This window comes from Echeneis naucrates, chromosome 4 (genome assembly GCF_900963305.1).
Source record: "Echeneis naucrates chromosome 4, fEcheNa1.1, whole genome shotgun sequence".
In the NCBI taxonomy this organism is placed as follows: domain Eukaryota; kingdom Metazoa; phylum Chordata; class Actinopteri; order Carangiformes; family Echeneidae; genus Echeneis; species Echeneis naucrates.
The window spans coordinates 11543298-11562775 of NC_042514.1; the positions used below are offsets into that span (position 1 = coordinate 11543298).

At 40.0% G+C, this 19478-nt stretch overlaps 1 protein-coding gene across 1 annotated transcript; it reads right to left on the bottom strand.

The window, feature by feature from the left end:
* Positions 1 to 611: 611 nt before the first annotated feature.
* slc1a7b (solute carrier family 1 member 7b) lies at positions 612 to 18080 on the bottom strand. Its single transcript, XM_029499507.1, has 11 exons — positions 17940 to 18080; positions 12316 to 12395; positions 10391 to 10606; positions 5230 to 5272; positions 4887 to 5118; positions 4672 to 4771; positions 4062 to 4295; positions 3211 to 3405; positions 1314 to 1448; positions 1120 to 1219; positions 612 to 964 (listed from the first exon to the last, which is right to left on the bottom strand). Exons 1-11 carry the CDS (start codon positions 18078 to 18080, stop codon positions 704 to 706), a joined length of 1737 nt encoding a protein of 578 aa, XP_029355367.1. The 3' UTR covers positions 612 to 703.
* Positions 18081 to 19478: the final 1398 nt, after the last annotated feature.

Below are 19478 nucleotides of genomic sequence, written 5' to 3' on the forward strand. Positions count from 1 at the left end.
TTTATTTATGTTTTATTTATTTATTTGCATTCCTGATATTATTTAATGGCATGTGAATGTATTGATTGCCTCATTTATTTATGGATGTATTTATTTTCAATTTTGGCAGTGTGGGTCCATTTCTGATCTTCCTCTTTTGTTCCTCCCTCCCAGCTTAGCACCACCAGCTTTGTTAAGGCAAAATTAAGCAGTTAGGGCATCTCACTTTGCCTCCCGATCACTCAGCTCATAATAAACACTTGTCTTATCTACAGGTTGCATATAGACAAAAAAAACAAACAGACAAAAATAAGTAAAAAAAAAAAAAATCATATAAAATGAAGATATCCGATAGATATCAGTTCATCCAAGTCTCCACCCATGTACTCAGAGTCTGGGAATTTGGGTGCAAGCTGACCTTGAAAGTTCAGGCCATGGACAAGTTTGGTGAATAGAATTAAACTCTTGTCCTTTTGGTGTGTTTAAATCCACTGCCAACATGAGTCTTTTTCAGTTAGTAGTTTTCATTTACCAAGATGAAAAACCAAGAGAATTAAATGTTGAAATGTCCTCCCCAAAGACTTCTGGATCACACCTCTTAGAACATTTTGATCCATAATATGCTGAGAGAAGATACGCTTGGTCATGCTGTCCTCCAACTGCACTGGAGTCCTTTAATGTGAGGCTCTGATCAGCACAGCCACACAGACGAACCCCCCGGAGGCTATACGTTGGTCTCAAGGCCATTCATGTCAATGGTACAGTGCTCTTTGCTCTTCTTCAGGTGCCTCGGAGGAATTGGAGGCTTCTTCCTTTCCACTGTTGGCCGCATCCCCTCCTCCAACTGCATGAGCTGGGCCACGTCGGGAGGTATGAGCTCATGCTTGAGACCTGAGGACGGGGGCCGGTAGTTGCCATTGTTGTGACAGTTTATGATAGGTGGGGTGCTGGGGGCCACTGGTTTGCTCTCACAGATCAATGGCACCTGAGTGATGATATGAAATGAAAAAGTTTCAATGTAATTCAAATTGCTTACATAAAGTTTTATGGAGATTCCAGTTATCCTTAAGAAGTTCTCCTCCTTTTAGGTCAAAACTAACATAAGATATTTTCTGAGCTGATGCCTGAGTTAAAACTCACCCCATCCCCTTCTTTCATGAAGTCTTTCCTGCAGATGTGTGCCATTATGCCTGTGGCCAAGGCGTCCCCCATGACATTCACCATGGTGCGGAATCTGTCTCTTTAGAGCAGGAAGACATTTTGAAGAGTGGCTTAAAATGATCATATATGTCACCAGACACCAGTTTCGGAAGAGGAAGAAAAAAACTACTTACAGTGCCCAGTCTACTGCAATAATTAGAGTGATGTCATCTGTTGGCAACCCCACTGATGTGAGCACGATCACCATGGTAACCAGCCCAGCTTGTGGTATACCTGCTGCACCGATGCTTGCTGCAGTGGCTGTGATGCTAGAAGGGATTTGATCAGAGAGAAACCTGATGTGTTTAAATATGTAAACTTAATAAAAAATTCACTGAGAAGTAGAGGCTGTTGAACCTGAGCAGTAGGATCTCTAAAGTTTCCACATGAATACATATTCGTTTAATGAAAGATTTACCCTTAAAGGATCTATCTTTACTCGTCATTTTGTCAGTGTTTCTCTATTCTCTTGTGGGTATCTGTAAATGTATTGATACTTTACAATCTCCAAATGATAATATGCACCCAATTAAGTATTAAAGGGCGGAGCCAAGCAACATCATCTACACACTGGTCTTTTCCAGTCCTGTAAATCATCTGCACAGCATGTTTACATTAGTCTCAAACATAATATAGCGCCTGCTCAGTATCTTGAGTTCTTGAAAACTAAGCCATTCTCTCTCTGAACTCAGCCGTGCTCTGCATGGGCAGCTGCACACAGCAGACAGGTTGTTTTGATCAACACCCACAGCATCTGCTGATCTGAGTATTTCTTCCTTTGAATGTACTCTCAGAAAAGAATCAAAAGTAGAGGCGTCAGTGTGATTGTAGACGGCAGCATGATATCACTGATTAGAGGCGTGTGCTGTGTTAAGAGACCGAGCAGGCAGAAAAGAGCATATGATACCTGCTGCGGAGCCAGACGTTGAGGATGGGATGATCCCATTCCTCACCACAGTGTGATGGTGGAGGAGAGGTGGGGGAAAGGCGTGGAGCTGCAGTCAATGGTTTAGTGGTTGCGTGACTGGGATGTGATGGTTTATCGAGGCCACATGGCTCTTTTCAGATGGGGATAAGCTGATAGTTTGAATCTACTGTTGCTTTATAGAATTAGATATATGTACAGGTGAAAAATACACAGGAAGTAGCCAACTAGAAAAGGAATAAAATGCCATTTGAAACCATTTTAATGCTATTACAAATGTTTTAAGCAAAATGTGTCAAAGAACTGTACAAGTAATTCATTACTTTAACTTGTAATGTCAAAATTGCATGTGAACATTATAAAAATCAAGCCAAAAAACGAAGTGTTTATCCATTAACATGGTTTTCTGGTGTGCATGTTTTTGCATGGTGAACACAGTGAAACACCTTGATTGCTTTCCACTTAAAACACAGTAGGTACATTTACTTACCAAGCAAAAAATGTATTGCTTGCCAGTTGGAATATTACTGTCTGATAGCAGATTATTTTTTGTCCTTTCTATGTTCGTATGTTTATGTTTCCTACCATTCACTCCAGATTCTAGTCCTTTGTGGAGTGAGACAATAGGCACTGATTAATGGGAAAGTGTGTAATACTTGCTGCTTTATACTTGAATTACAAAGATGAATGAGAGACACTCTTGATAAGTGGTCAACCAAGGGACACATTGATTTCAATTGAATGTTATTATATTACCTTACTGTATCATCTAGAGTTGTTTTTCACTTTCAAGCTGTAAGACATTTTGCATTATGAACAGTATTCATTGGTTCATGTGATGTGTCAATAGCTCTTTATTTACCGTCCCTTGGGACTGTCCTCTTCCTACACATGTACTGCAACTAATCAGGTTTTAAAAGCACAGACACACACAACAATTAAAGAGGATTTTTTCAAAACTACAGACATGCATGTGCTATAATGTATTTCTGCTCTGCAGTTCAAAGGATTTAATCTTGATGATATTATTGCTTATAACGCCAAAGAATGCTTTCCAATGTAAATGCGCTTATAAGCACAGATGGTATATGGCCCAGTCCACTGACCTGATGGTGATGATCTGGCCAAAGTCCAGCTCATAATTGTTAACTTGTGCGATGAATATTGCTGCCACGGCCTCATAGAGAGCTGTGCCATCCATATTGATCGTGGCGCCCACAGGGAGCACAAAGCGAATGATACGTCGATCAATGTGGTTGTTTTCCAAGAGGCACTTGAAGGTAATAGGCAATGTGGCAGAGCTGAGGAAGAAAGAGAACAAGATTGAGAGCACTAATATCTAATAATAATAATACCTCCTTATTTTTTTGTGGGTAAGTGTTTATTATTTATGGTTTGCTGTATTGGAAGGGACAGCTGAAACTCTTTCAAACAAGGAGAGCTGCAATTAAGTTTTACAAAACATGTATCATTCACAGGTGCTTTTAATTTATCTGGGCCTGCACACATGAATATAAGATGGCTGCCAATCACTGCAGCACCCAAACAATGTGATCTCTATCATTATTACAGCTTGAGATGAATACACACCTTCTCCAGTCTGCCTTGAAAATTAGAACTGATTATGCATAGAAACATTTTCTGAGGACTATTTTTCTCAGTGTGCTGTTCCACACACATGGAAATGGATCAGTGCCAGTCCAATCAAATGTGCAGAATGCTCCTTTACATTCCAGTCTCTTCCCACACACACCAGATGTTTTCTGATCACCCAATGTCCCTTTAAAGCTTTTTATGATCACCACTCAGTACATGGATAGCAAAGAAAAAGGTCAGTGACATAAAGACTTAAGAAATACTTAAGAAATGAGGAATATTAGTTTTATTTTTTTTTTTTCTCATAGCACATCAATATAAACAAAAAAAATGTTAAATGAACTGAATTTGTTCATTTTACCTGGAGGAGGTTGCAAGGGCAATGAGCAGGGCTTGCAGGATGCCCCGGATATAAACAATGGGGCTCTTTTTGGTGATGAAGAAGTACATGGCAGGTAGGATGAACAGGCCGTGTAACACCAGGCCAAAAACCACAGTGACAGCATAGAAGCCCAGCTTTTTCCCCATGGCTGATGGATCGCTCATCTCTAGGATCTTACCAGCCACAAGGAACACAATGCCAAACGGAAAGTACCTGAATGAGGAGGAGGTAAACATTTAGCTGTAAAGTCTACCAGTTTATACAACATCAGACTTGAGATGTTTGTGGAATTGGTGTGGTGGAAAACAATCTACTTGAATCTCAGAAAAGGTGAAAAATTGATTATATTAATGCTTAAATCAATAATAATATTAATGAATTATTATTGTGAAGAAAGCCTCGTCATCTCAGAGCAAACCTGTCTCAGAAAAATGCAACACCAAACAGTGTTGTAGTTTTGTAAATGTAACAGTGACCAGATTTCAATATATGAAGGATATTTTAGAGTTCAACTTCTGGTAATCTGCTCAAAGTGCTGGATTTTATATAGTCATTGCGACAATGTCATGGCTTCATTTTCAAATCTCACCAAATTACAATGGCAACAATTCTAAGGACAGCCTCATTCAGACTCTGGCAGAAGTTCACCAAGGCGCTACCATTTGGCCCCATCCTTCCCAACATAATGCCTGCGGAGACAAAAAAAAGAAAAAGGTGCAGTCCTTCAGAATGAATTATTATGTAACAAAAAACAGAAGGTCTTGGAGGTCAAAAATAATGGAACAGGTTTATTCAGATTTTTACCCATAGTTGCTGAAAAAATAACAATCCCAAGTACGTTCATTCCATCGCTGGTTCCTTCCCGAGTGCGTATGAGCACATCAGGAGGTGGAGTCAGGTCAAGGGCGAAGTTCTGGATATCGGTTCCATTATCATCTTGGATGCCGTAGATGAGTGCTCGCCGTGTGGTGGACTCGGATTGTGCCTGACTCAAAGTTGGCTTGGGTTTCACTATGTACTCACTATTTGTTCGATACTATCACCAGGAAACAGACGCAGAAAAGCACTTGAATTAATGCTAAAGAAAGAAAAAAAATGTAAATCTTTGTGTTTGCAAGTAGCGCAAGTAATATGTACATAGTCTTACCTGCTGAAAAGTGGCTTGGACCAGATTCGATGGGAACATGTTGCTGCAAAACAAAAATATTTACTGAAATTATGTGTGGAAAAAGTCCAGTCAGAAAGGAAGTAAAGAGTGTTTGTGTATACAGGTTTTTTCACACACACGCAACATTATTCATGCTGAAATCATTCCAAAGCTCGGGAGGTGTGTTGTACTTTCTTGGTTGGTAATTGAAAAAGTCAGCAGCATCCAACAGAAAAACAAATTTCCCAGTTCTTTGACCTTAACGTGTACCAAGAGGTTGCAACTTTGCATATTTCACTGGGGACTTCTTCCAAAAGGGGCGGAGGGAAAGTAAAACAAAATAAACTGCATTATTCTATAGCTGCAGGCAAAGTTCCATCCTGCTCCTTAATTCAATGCAGTTGGGTGGCATGTCTAAGCAAATTGTGCAAAAATAAATATTTCACTTGCTCCTCTGTTTGACTGCAGCTGCTGCAGTTGCGCAACACAGAAATTGGAAGCACCTATTCTGCAATCTTAACCTCACATTATGCTCTTGGCTTTTTAGGATTCTACTTTGTGAAGCTGTACGAAACAAATAGCTGACAGCCTGTTTCACTGTCAGTGAAATCTGGTTTATTTAACAATCACCCAAATGTGCGTGTAACCCTTTTCTAAATCCCAGACTGCATAAAAAGATTCAAATGCCTTCAGTTGTCCAACCTGAATTTAGATTTTTATCCCACATAATTATGAGGTTGCTTTCCAAAGAGTCATTTTAAAAAGACACCAACTGCACTCTGCTGATTAAAGAGAGGAAGTGGAGAAACTATGGAAACTTAGATGAAGTTTGACAATAATGACTGAGCAGACCAATTTACCTAGAAAGAGTTTGGTTTAGACCTGCTCTATATTTGAAGTGCCAGATAGAATCTGTTATGATTTGTGACATTATCGATACATTTGATTGTATTTGACATTTTCTTATGCACATCTGCACAAACGATAAGCCATCACATTACACTAATGCACATAATAAAACAGCCAAAACAATAACAGCGTATCCACAGAGATATCTTGACCAAAGCTGATGACACACCGCACACTGCACTCCACAGAAAAATACAGAAAATTTTCAAATGTTTTCATTAAGTCACTAATACTATAGCCATATAACTAATCAGACAAACTCGGTCCCTACTCTATTGTTTATCTTGGTGTCTGATTAGTTCATGTGTTTTCTGGATTATTATCTACATTTCTTGTTATTCATCGGTAATTCAAACATTCTTGTAATTTACATCATTTTCTTGTTTGCGATCCAATTTTCTATCTGGATAAAAGTAGGAGTAAATACCTGAGGACGACAAAACAGCCCTTGCTCTAATGCGAAACAGACTTTGGTTATCTGGCGATTCCTGCATTAATATCCAACAGAACGGAAAAAAAAGACAAGGAGAAAAAAAGAATAACAAAGCATGACTCATGTAGAATATCTTTGGCTAAAGCGTGCCAACAGCAACAAACATTTGCCCTGGACCAATGTAGTGCTGAGACAACAATGGAGGTCCAAATCGTCTGTGAGAGGGCGTCTTTGTTTCTGACGAGCTGATCATGTATAGCAACCTGACCGGTGTTTTCACGGAGGCTGGAGGGTCGTCAGAACCTGCTGTCATGGCCGTAAGAATCTCACAGTTACATGTAATACAAAGTTTGAAAACGGAAAATCTATTCTATCGTGGATATCTATCATTCTATCATCGATCATACACTGACTAATGTGCCATTGTGAAAGAACTTTTTCTCCAGTCACACGTAATGTGAGCACTCTCGGAGAGCAGAAATGGCCCCATAGCCAAATTATAGCTTTCTTTGCCCCAAGAAATATATTTACTATAAAAGGTGCTTAATATTAAACAGTTTTTACAAAAACATGAATAGAAGTGAGTGTTTCTTTCCTGCAGCCAGATTTACAATAAATCTCATCTCGTTTACATGTTCTCTGTCTCAAACTGATTCGTAGGCAACTGGACTTGTATTTGTCTAAGAAGACGTTGAAGACGCTTCGCCTCTTATCCAAGGGGCTTCATCAGTTTATGTGGTCTACTAGTCCGCACTAGTCTGACCAAGGCAGTGGAGAAAGACCCAGATATTTAACCTCTGTGGGTGTGTTCACCAAAAAGTACCTGTGAAAGTACTGGTTTGGACCACTGTTGTGGTCACGTGAACGACAGTCTTTGGGGTCCCCTGTTAACGGATGGTTTTTCCACTTTTACACAGATGGCTTCTTTTACTCCTCTTTCAAACCATCTGTCCTCTCTGTCCAACATCTTGACGTTGCTGCCTTCAAAGGAGTGCGCCTTTTCCTTTAGATGGGAATAGACAGCTGAGACTGGACCTGAGGAGTTTGCCCTTCTGTGTTGGGCCATGCGTTTGAATTAAGGGTTGTTTAGTCTCCCCAATATATAAGACCTTGCATTCTTCACTGCATTGGACAGCATATACCAGGTTGCTTTTTTGGTTGTGTGGTATCTTGACCTTGGGATGTACCAGCTTTTGCCTGAGTGTTCCTGGGTTTGAAGCTTACAGGGATTTGATGTTTGTTGAAAATCCTCCTGAGTTTCTCTGAGACCCCAGACACGTATGGGATGACAATGCTCTTGTGTTTGTCTTTTGTTTTCTCAGCATCATCCACGTTGGTATTCTTTCTGGAGCGTGCTGCTGTCTTCCCAAATGTCCAACTAGGATAGCCACAACTTTTCAGGGCTCCCTTCAGATGTTTATGTTCCTCTGCTTGGGCCCGCGCAGAGGTTGGTACATTATCTGCCCTGTGTTGCAAGGTTCTGATAACTCCCAGTTTGTGCTCCAGTGGATGGTGTGAGTCAAAAAGTAGGTACTGGTCTGTGTGTGTGGGTTTCCTGTATACCCCAATGTGGAGGCTTCTGTCCTCATCAAAGTGAACATCACAGTCCAAAAACAGTAAGTGGTTGTCTTTCACATCTTCTCTGGTGAACTTGATGTTTCTGTCCACTGAGTTGATGTGTTCAGTAAAGGGTTGTAAATCTTGGGTTTTGATTTTCACCCAAGTGTCATCCACATACCTAAACCAATGGCTTGGAGGTGTTCCTTCATATGAGTTAAGGGCCTTGTGCTCGTCCATGTCTAAATGGGCAACAATGGGGGACGCCGGTGAGCCCATAGCACAGCCGTGCTTTTCTCTGCAGACTCTGCTGTTAAACTGGAAATATGTGGTATTGAGGCATAGATCCAATAACGGACAGATCTGGTCTGGTTTGAGATTGGTTCTGTTTCATGGAGTGTTATCTTGTTCTAAGTGAGGCCTCACGGTTTCCACTCCCTCCACAGTTGGGATGCAGGTGAATAAGGAGGTCACATATGACACCATGACACCATCGTTTACATGTTGCTGATTTTTGTGTGTGTTTCTGTTGTGAGAAAATGGAACAATATTGAAATAGTGACTGAAAAACAGCAGCCAGCAGACCTGTCCCATAGTTGGAGTAAATATGGACTGCATCCTTAAGGTCATTTGCTGGTGTGGTCAGTGTGCACACAAAGCTCTGCACTGTCCATACTGATTATTTTCCACCAGCATGAAATTAAATGTTTAAATTAACCAACCAAACAAATACTTACAGACACACAATGTCAGGTTAGCCTTGATAGTTTCATGTACTTTTGCTGGACTTAAGAAGCTGAGTAATGTCTCTTGTTTAAGAAGATTAAATGTTTTGTAGTCAACAATGATGATGTCATCCTGCAGGATGGGAACTGAAGAGCTTAAGAAAACCAATATCTCTAATCCTGCCTCAGGTTTTGAGATGAATCCAAACATGATGTGAGGTTGATGTCTGCTCTTGAAAAGGTTTTGGTGCACCATCTTTGGTGTGCTTCAGTTCCCGGTATTTTTAAATCAAAAACAAACCCCAGAGGACAAAAAAGAGAGTTCCTCTGCAGTGCTGAGGGTATAAATTGTGATAAACAGAAAATGAAAAACAGAAAAAAAATGAGTCAGACATTATGTTGACCCGTAGGGTCTGCTTTGAATATATCAGTATTTTAATATATCTGATGATGGCAAAACATTAGAGGGACCAAATTAATAGTACTATAAAAATTTGGAGATAATATAATTTTAAGAATTTAAAGTGGCAGTCTTGTCTGGTTGGAAATAATCTTTCTCTGAATGAGGTGGCACCACAGTGATCGAACCATTGATGAAATTAATACCACATCTTTGCATATTTTCAGTTCTTTCCAAACTGGAGACCCGTGCTGATTATCCGGGAAAAAAATGCTGAATTAAGCTGCCAATTTAAACAAAACATTTCCTACTGCTGAGGCGTCACATTCAAAGATCATAAAAACAAAGATATTAAGAAACTGGCCTGGTCTCTGTTGCTTTGATTTTGACTGGATTGTTATTCTTAACGTGTCTCTCGTGTCTGAATAGTTGAAATTTGATATATCATAATCCGATGCTGATGTACAAACAAGTTTCACAATAATAATGAAGTCTGCCAATTACTGATACACTCAGATTGTTTTCTCTCATTTGACTTTCGGTTCACTTTATTTCAGTGCTTTTTTTTTTTTCTTGCCATTTATAATATGTGTCAGAAGCAACAAAATGAGCCATTAAACTTTGGGGATGATGAGCGACAACAGCAGATGGCCACATCACATTTGAATTCTGTCGGCAAAGAAATCAGCGGCTGCAGTGGACACCGGCTGAACCATCAGAGCCACCAGAAACATTTGAAACAGTGTATATAGTGGATATGGACTCCTTCAGCTGCCACACATGGATCAGAAAAGGTTTCCTTTGAGTCGAAAGAGGAGATTTTTAATATATAAATATACAAAAAAGAAGATACATTTTTATCAGTTAATGAATGCCTACACTTTATTTTTGTGCATTTTTGGTGCAATTTAATGGCATATGACTTTATTTACTGGGCTCATTTATGTACTTATTTGTACTTTTTTTTTTGGTCTAAATACACAATCTAATGTACTGCCTAAAATGAATGAATTGTGTGCTTTAAAAAACGAATGATTCATTTCGTTTGTGTAGCATGAGGTTCACATGTGGTGGATTATGATCTACAGATCAGCTGTTGCGTTTGATTGGAAAAAAAAAATGCTTTGGTGGTCTCACCGGATGAGGTCAAGCAGAGCATCAGCCGAACTCATGATGGCCTTGCCGCTGTCCTCAGAGTCTTCTTTCTGAGCTGCACCACCTGGGTGGATAATGGAGACCATGATGATCCCCACTATAACGGCCACAAAGGTGGTCCATAGGTAATAAGACACTGTGATCAGGCCAAGCCGGCTGGAACATTTGGCATCCAGGGCGGCCAGCCCGGACATCAAACTGGAAAAGGACACATTAGCTGTATTACACATCACTATAATTGGCTCTGTGACAGCACTTGTGTTTAAAATGCAATCACTGGAATTCATAGAAAAAAAATAACCACTTTGTCAGCTCAACAATAAACTTTCAAAGAAAATCACATCAAATGTAAAACTGTCCCCAAAATGTAATTATTTCAGTGCAACCAATGCATTCAGAGTTTTGGAGTTTGGCCATTATTCTTCTTTGAAAGCAAGACTTACAGTATTCATCTTAAAATTACAGAAATTACAATACGCTTCTCAGTTATTTGCCAGTTGTTGAAAGAATTTCTATTCATTTTATTAGTATATTCTTTCCTGCTGTTCCCAAGTTAAGGCTACATCGATATTTACATGACTTGATCTGCTGAGGAAGCTCATAACCAATGTTATGAAAGCTCCATAACAAGCTTTAAGCTGTCAACAGTAAATTATTGAATAGAAGAGCTTGAATACAACTGAAGTTCAAACATAATTGTTTGAAGTACAAAAATCTTGAACTGAATTAAATATAATGATATACAACATTTTCCTAGTCTACAAAATTTCTCTTTAAATAGGACATTCCAATGAAATTGGCAAGATCAAGTTTAAATGTAAAAAAGTAAAGTGAATCCCTTGTGCAGCTGGGTATGATGTGAGACTGCGTATTAATAATGAAGGGTGGCGCACATTCGTAATAATGAGCTATCACAACCTTGAACCCAAAATCGTTCTTATTTTGTCGCGTTCAGCTGTACGTTTTATTTTTGATATTGGTACATGTGTTCCACAGAGCCTTGAAGATCCTCTGGGGAGGTTCACATAGTTGGGCAACACAGTCCTTAAGCAGCCTTGGACACACACAAACTGGCTCAGCTGCCTTCACAGGACAAAGTCTCCTAAGTTACAGCTCCACCCTTTTTAAAGTTTCGGACGGTGGAGGAGGCACAGACGGCAGAGGGGGCACAGTTGCAGCAATGGAGATATACGCAGATGGAGTAGAGAGACTTTGGGTTAGTGTAGCTGTGGTGTCAAATCTGTTGAGGAACTGGTTGAATTCATTGTCTCTGTCCACATCAGAGATATTAATATTTGCCACATTCTGGGATCTTGGTTTCTGTCTTAAAATTAGATTAACATAACTGCTTCTTTTTTTTTTTTTTGGCAGATGCTGAATGGTGCCTTGGAAAAACAAATCCAGATGAGCGAGGACCACTTCAGCTAATGCAAAACTAGATATATTAAATTTTTTACATTATGATTTACACATTGGCAGCTCAAAAACATGACAAAAATGCTGAAAAGGCCTTATAACCCATACATCAAATGGAAAAAAGTGAACACACTCACATAAAACACCGAAGGTCTTAATTTAATTCTGTTTTGATATGAATGGGAAGGTATTTGTTTCTAAATATTAAAAACAAAAAGCATGAACATCTCCAACAGGCTTTATTCAGGAGCCTCAGAAACTATAGGTCTCAACAGATTCAGATGCATCATAAGACTTGCACTCTCTGGCAGATATCCACACAATCTTTGTGTCAGCAGACAAGACAAATTTTAAAAGTGCATTAGAGGTAACACATAAGAGCACCCCACTGCACTGTTCAGTACTTTTCTTCTTTCCCGTAAGAAAAAGCTATGATGAGAGAAGGTGTATGGTTTCAAGCTGCGAACATCTGCTCATTTTATTTGAATTACCTGGAGACGACGAGCGGGAGAATCAACATCTTCAGCATCCTCATCAGCAGTTCCCCGGGAAACTGAAAGTACTTCACCTCCTGTGCAGAAAAGATGGTAAATGTGTAGTAAGAGCAGCAGATGGCTTGCAGAGAAATGATGCCATAATTAAACCTTGTTGAAGATGTCTGAAAAAAAAAAGACTGTAATAGGTACTTGTATTAATAGCTGTACATTTCAACCCCTGCTGACTGGATAATGTTTGTTTTTTATATTTTGAATGGATAATTTTTTTATATTTTTTATTTTTATGAGCTCCTGAGAAGGTGAATTTCCCCTTGGGGATTAATAAAGTTATAGCTCTGTATCTATCTATCTATCTATCTAGTACTTGGTAAAGAAAAAAAAAAAATGTGGATTCGTGATGGATTGTTGTTCAAGACACTGAATCTTGTGAGTTAAAATCTTGGATTAAGTTTGTTGTGATGGTGACAAGAAAAAGCAAATAAACCTGGGCTTATCTAGATTTATGTGACATCTGTCGCCGTCCCTGTTGGATTGTGCTCACCTGAACTCACAGCCACTCCCGCCTCATCAGGCCTCTTCCCCCCAGCTGCTCCTGATCACCAATCAAGTCAGTATTTAAGCCTCTCCTGCTCACTTGTTTTCGGCCCTCATGTGAGACTTTCCAGCATTAACCTTTAGAGTTCATCGGCACCAACCATGTCTGTGTCTGACGTGTCTCCTTCATCTCGGCCCCTGAGAACTGACCAGCTGTCTGATCCTGACCTCGGCTGTTGTCTGCTCCCTGCCGGCCGGATTCCCCTCTCCAGAGGGCCCAGCCTGTTCAGAGCCTCACAATCAGCACCTTACCAGGTCAGTGGCTCCCAGTTTTTGAGTCCACACACAAAAAATAAAAAAATCTGGGAGTTGCAGTTGGCCGTTTGGAACAGCTTCACAAATCTGGATAGTTGGCCTCTATCTGAGGGAGAAGCTTTAGTCCAGCAGCAGGTGCGTCTGTCACATCTATTTGTTATTCCTCACTGTTTTTCTTTATTAAATCTGGTTTTTAATGCAGTGGTTCAGCTCTGACCCGCGAGATTAACGAGGTGGACATGTTATTTGGACTTAGTTCTGGCTGGAAAGTACGTTATGTTTGTTAACGCAGTTGACAGTGCACTTTCTGCCTGTCCTTTGGCCTTCAGCCGGCTCGGACTCCCCGTCAGTCAGATCCAACCTTCCCAAAGCTGAACTCATTCAGGAGGAAGCAGGGCAGACTGTCTCCTCCTCATCTACCATCCATCATCCTCACTGACGCTCAGTCTCTCTGAAATAACGGTGAACTCCAGTCCATGTTGGATTTCAGCATGAATTCAGAAATTGATGTTTACCGGCTTTTTCTGTAACCTGATTCTCTGGTAAAGTCTCGATTGTGGAAATTGTCTATTTGGTGAGCCAGATGGGTAAATCACGGGGGGGTTGGGGTTAGCCCTAGCCCTAACCCCTATCAGGACGTCCCCTGCTGTACCAGACATAAGATCACTGACCTGTTATGGTTCTGTCAGACACTGGGCTCTGCCCTCAGAGGGCGAAGGTCGTCACTAAACAGATCAACATCTGGACTGATGCCTGCAGTTTTGCGTTGACATCACAGACTGGGATCTGTTGAAGGAATCTTGCGGTGATATTGATGAGGTAACGGGTATAAGCACTCCTTCATCCTGACAGCATTCTTTTTAAATTCACGTCAGAGTAGGAGTCACTCTTGATTTGTATTGTGACCGCTCACCAGTCTATTCTTGTTGCCGACAAATATTGTTGTATTTCTATACGTGGTGATCGCCACGGCTGCAGTCGACAAAACCTTTGCACTTCTCTCACCTTGTATAGGTTTTTCAGATGCTACTTGTGCCTTTTTTACACAATTTCTCTTTAACTTTTTCTATGACTGGATCCCAGTATCTCTTGCTGTTTCTACTTGCTGCACAGCCAGTTGCCTAACAGGGACACACAACTGAACCTTGAACCTATCTTCAGCTGCAGCAAACAGCTGTTTCCGCCCAGCTGTGCTGTTTCCTCCGAAGCCAGACTTCGTAACCCCCTGCTGCCAAAACCATTCTCACCATGTAACAGGAGCTTGGAAACGGCCTCGGTATTGGTGCCAGTTTTAATAGTCTTGCACTGCAAAAGTTCTTCCAAAGTTCGCAAGCAGAGGATGAATGGATTGCTGGTTTACTGTGTATATTGCAAGACTGAATGGACCACATAAAAGCTTTTTTTTTTTTTTTTCCACTACCAAGTAATGGTTTTGCGTACATTATCTTCATTATTTTTCAGCAGTTGCACTGCCAAATAACTTGAGCATCTACGACCTCTTTAATCATTAAGTCATTAAGAGTTAAGGGATTTTGTAAAGAGCATGTCTCATAGATGCTTGGTAAACTGCAAAGGTAAATCAGATTTTTGACAAGTTTAAATAAATTCCAATGAAATAACAGCCCTATCTGCTGGGTTAAATATTCAGAGATTCAAATGAGATTCAAATTTGTATTCAATATAAATTGTAATATCAGTTTGAATTAGACCCCCCCCCCCCCCCCGTTTTTAAGGTTGTTTTTGCATTTAAGGACCTCTGTTTAAAAACAAAACATGAGAAACATACTGGATTTGCCCTATTAACAGCATAATTTGCAAATAACTTGAACCTACTAAAAATATTGTTGCTAAACATAATTTACTGATCATGATGTGGTCTGCTGTATTCAATAAAGTTACTCAGCGATCAACGGAACATAATGCAACCACGTCTTTTATCTACCTCTGGAGTTGATAAAATCCAAAACAGATGGAGAACAGATTGTCTCATTGGGACAGAATCTCCAAATGAATCAAACAAAACTAAAATGAAGCGGTTTTCTTAGCATTACTACTTTCATAGTACTAATAGTTTACAGAGCCATTGCGGTTTTGATTTTAATCAATCGATACTAACCTTCACACCAATTCAGGTTTGATCCATAAATTAGGTTTTGTTTTTCATAAGGAAAATTCTCCAAATGCTTTGAAAGGGTGAGAAACACCGTGGACAGCTCACCAGTCTATCACAGGGCAGGATAACACCACTGACCACCATGCCGCCCCAAGAATGTAATGTGAATATAAAGAACTGTAAGAACTCTGTATCACACCTGAACTTGACAAATGGTCAAATTCTAACTGCATATAGCATGACATTAAACATAACTCTAACTCTAAACAAGGTTATAGGTTATACAGTTGGCTCGTAGAACATGATCTTGGAACAGATTGCACCAGAGTAAAAATCTGACATTTTATGTATGCGTTGTGACTGTGGCCTCTAAAGTGTACACTTAATCTCAGTGAAAGGATAATGAAAGGAAACATTTAAAAGCTGTTACCTCACCAAGTAATGTAGTTTTTAGGAATATATGCAAACACCCTTAATTAAAAAATAAATAAATAAATAAAAAAATAAAACATCATTACCTTGACAGCCAAAACATAAACCATAATGCGACCACGTTTTGGCTGAAGGCAAATCTAACCCAACACATGTTTTTTTTTTGTTGTTTTTTTTTTATGTTCTCCAAACAAGACTTCAGTAAACCACTTTCCTGTGTGAAGATGTAGCTTAATAGTGGTGGCCTGAACATAAACCAGAGTTATAGTGTGATCTACACAAACGTTGAATTTTAGTTAACTGTCAAATCCGTAAGTGAGAGAGGACGTCACAGTACCACGGCCGGCAAAAAGATGCTATCTGCTGATTGAAGGTGCTTTTTGCATATCACTGTAAGTGTGAGGTTAGGGATGTCATGGTGGATTGAGGGTCTGTGGGGCGAGGCTGGTGCATAATGACAGCTAAAGAGCTTTTCAGTTGGGAATTAAGCAGAGAGAGCTTAGTTTGCTATAAAAGAGCAGGATCAGCGCACACATGCAGCAGTGAAGGTTTGCTTCTACTCTGCTCATCTTGCACTCATGCATGTGGGTCAAAATGTGTCTGCCCTGGTGTGCATGTAAGTATTGTTTGTAGTAGATGGGGAACGTGCAGCTGCAGTTTGACAGGTTGTATCAGCATTAAACAATAAGTATTATGGCATAATCTACACAACTCTCCTTCATACAAATTAAGTTATCTGAAGTAATACAGTTCACTTTTTGTTGCTGTGTATGACTTCTAGCTTATGCTGGCTAATGTTAGTAATGCATATTTCCATACACTATCTAACCAGCATCACCCAGTCTGGCTAAATCAAATCAAAATCAGATTTATTTGTATAGCGCCAAATCATAACAAAGTTACATCAAGGCACTTTACATATAGAGCAGGTCTAGACCAAACTCTAGATCATGCATTGAATTTGTGCATGTCACTATAATACATGTTCAAATCTTGTACTTACTCTACAATGATGTGCCATCATTGAACAGTATCTGTACACCCTCAGGGTTTTTTTTTTAAATGTATTTATTTTATTATTATTATTAGCAGATCTCTAAGGACAACAGGACATTTTTATCTTGAGTCATGCCATTATAAGTTGTTAAAATATATTTTAACAACTTATAATTGCATGTCTTATAATTATGTATAATATTCTGAAATAATTCACAGCCCTCCTCTCTGTGACTGGGAAATCAGCAGATGAATATGCAGACCCTTCTAATACCATAATCCAGACTTATGTCATAGATTTAGCCACACATTTCCACTAAGTGTGTTCTTGTGTGGAAACCAATCGTGTTTCTGTCAGTTAGTGAATCGAAACAAAAACACGCACTTGCCTGCACTTCTCCCTCACTGACACCCTCTGTGTCAAAAATTGTCTGAAAACATTGCAGTCTGCTCCTTCTGTGCCTGTCAGAGCCTCACTCTAATTTGATGTAGCTCACATTTAGACAAGGCATTTGTTTGATTGGATTGTAATCCCCTATTGTGAAAGTAACGGAGTCTAGTGCTATTTTTAGACCTATTTGAGAATATGACAGGGATTTGATGGGGGGGTAATGGGAAATAAAGGACTGCATTTTGTTTATGGAGCCCCTGCCCAAAGTTGCTGCATGGCTGAATTTAGAGAGATGCGTTACTTTGTCCAGTGTATACACTACAAGCTTTGGGATTGTGCATCAACGGAAACAAATATCTGCCTCCAATGATCAGTTTCATAAAAAAGCATTAATGCGTGAGTAGCCAAAAGTTACTACTTCCCTCCGGCGTTGCCCAACGTTTGTTTCTGGTTTGAGTAAAGGCCAATTATTTGCAGGTTCAAAAAAATCACTCTGGCGTGGGGTCACGAGATGATAATGAAGTAGAAAGAAAAACAGAAAAGAAGTTCTGCAGCACTAATCTGCAGGCTCACATGTGACTTTTTGTTAATCTGTATATTGTAGTTGCATAGAAAAGAATTTGACTTCTTTGGCCCAGAGGACTTTTATCTAAATACATGAAGTGGAAAAAGGGGCCCCAAACGTGAAACTGAATGAAACAACACAATGTGTTCTTTGAAAACTGAACACTATAGATGAGAAATAATGCCCAAAAATGTGAAATCATGAGACTACTGCAGTAAAGGATAGAGAATAGATGGGATAACACAAAACATCCTCTGAGGGGATAGACTGACCTGCTCAGTGAGACGCCGTGTCCTGAGAAAGAATCCCAAAAGACACCCAATAACCACAGCCATCACTGACATGATGAGGAGCCCATTCTGTTTGAAAACAGTCTTCACCCTCACCCAGACTGCATCCAAAGCCACGGCCATTGTGAGTCACCTGTCCTGTGTCCTCTCAACAATCCATAAATATCGACCGAATGCCTTAAAATCCAGGCGGGAAGATAAACAGACAAGAGGAAGAACTCCACAATGGGACGTGTGAATATATCCGCTCCTCTGACGTTTACAGCACTTTTGGCCTCAGCATTGCTCTCGTCCTTTTGCTATGGCGATCTGCATTAAGCTAAGAAGATCCTCTCGCTTTCCATGCATCCCCTCCCACCCATCAGCAGCCCTGTGAGTGCTGACCCACTGCCAGGGGGATGGAACAGCTGGCAACCATGTCCCTGAGAGTTAGCATCACCAATCCTGTTAGACACTACTGAATTAAACAGGTCTGAGGCTGGATTAAACATGCATGAAAAATTAACAAAGGCTGAGAGAGCAGAACAATCTCAGCGGCAGCTTCTACTGAGGACTGACACTGAATTTGGTAAATACTTGTTACACCTGGGGTTGGCGCCCAAAGTCCATGACGTAACAATGAAGTTGCAAAGTGATTGGCAGAGTTATCCTAACTCTGCACGTGTGTTAGCCCGTTCATAGGGACTGAGGTGCTCATTCTGTAAAAAAGTATTCAGGCTTAATCCAAAAGTCCAAAGACATGAAAGTTTAGGTTTATTGGGGCCTCTTAATTTTCTCTAGGCAAGCGTAAGAGTGGAATGGTTGTTTTTCTCTATATGTCGGGCATGCTAGTTATTGTGTTATATAGTTATAGTATATAAATTAATAGTGTTGTGTCCTGCGTGTGCCCATCCTCGCCCTAGATGGCAGCTGGCTCTAGCAACCCCCACAACCCTGAGAGATAATTGGTTGGGGGGAAAAAAAAATACTAAGATTAATCCAGGAAAAGGATTTAAACTATCTTTGGTCCAGTGGTTACTTTAGGAGTTACTTATGTGAAATGATCTTAAAATGTTTAATCTGATCATTTGTGCTCTCTCCTTTTGAGAAGCACATAGCAATCCAGTAGGGGGGATCTTTGCCAGAGCTTCTGTATTTCAGCTTTGCTTTTGTGAGAAAACAATTGAAGGTGTATTTCGGCCATGCAGTGTCCTGTTAATCTACCCAAGGACTCGGTTTTCTTTTCTTTCTTTCAGGTGTACTTGAACCTTGCAGTGCTTCCATGTGCTTCAGGTTATCTGGATATTCTGGCTCCATGCCAGCAGCAGCTGTGGGCATTGATGGGATGATATGTTTTTAAATATAATCCCGTGTTAATTAGGGCTAAATGTTTTAGAAAAAGCAGGAAAAAAAAAAATAAATAAACAAAAAATACGAGAGCGCAAAGTGCAGAGGCTGCCATCCATGCTGCCAACTTGAAGCGGTAAAAATCAGCGAGAACACAGTGGAGTCACATCGGTGGTGTTTTTCAGTCTAGTCATT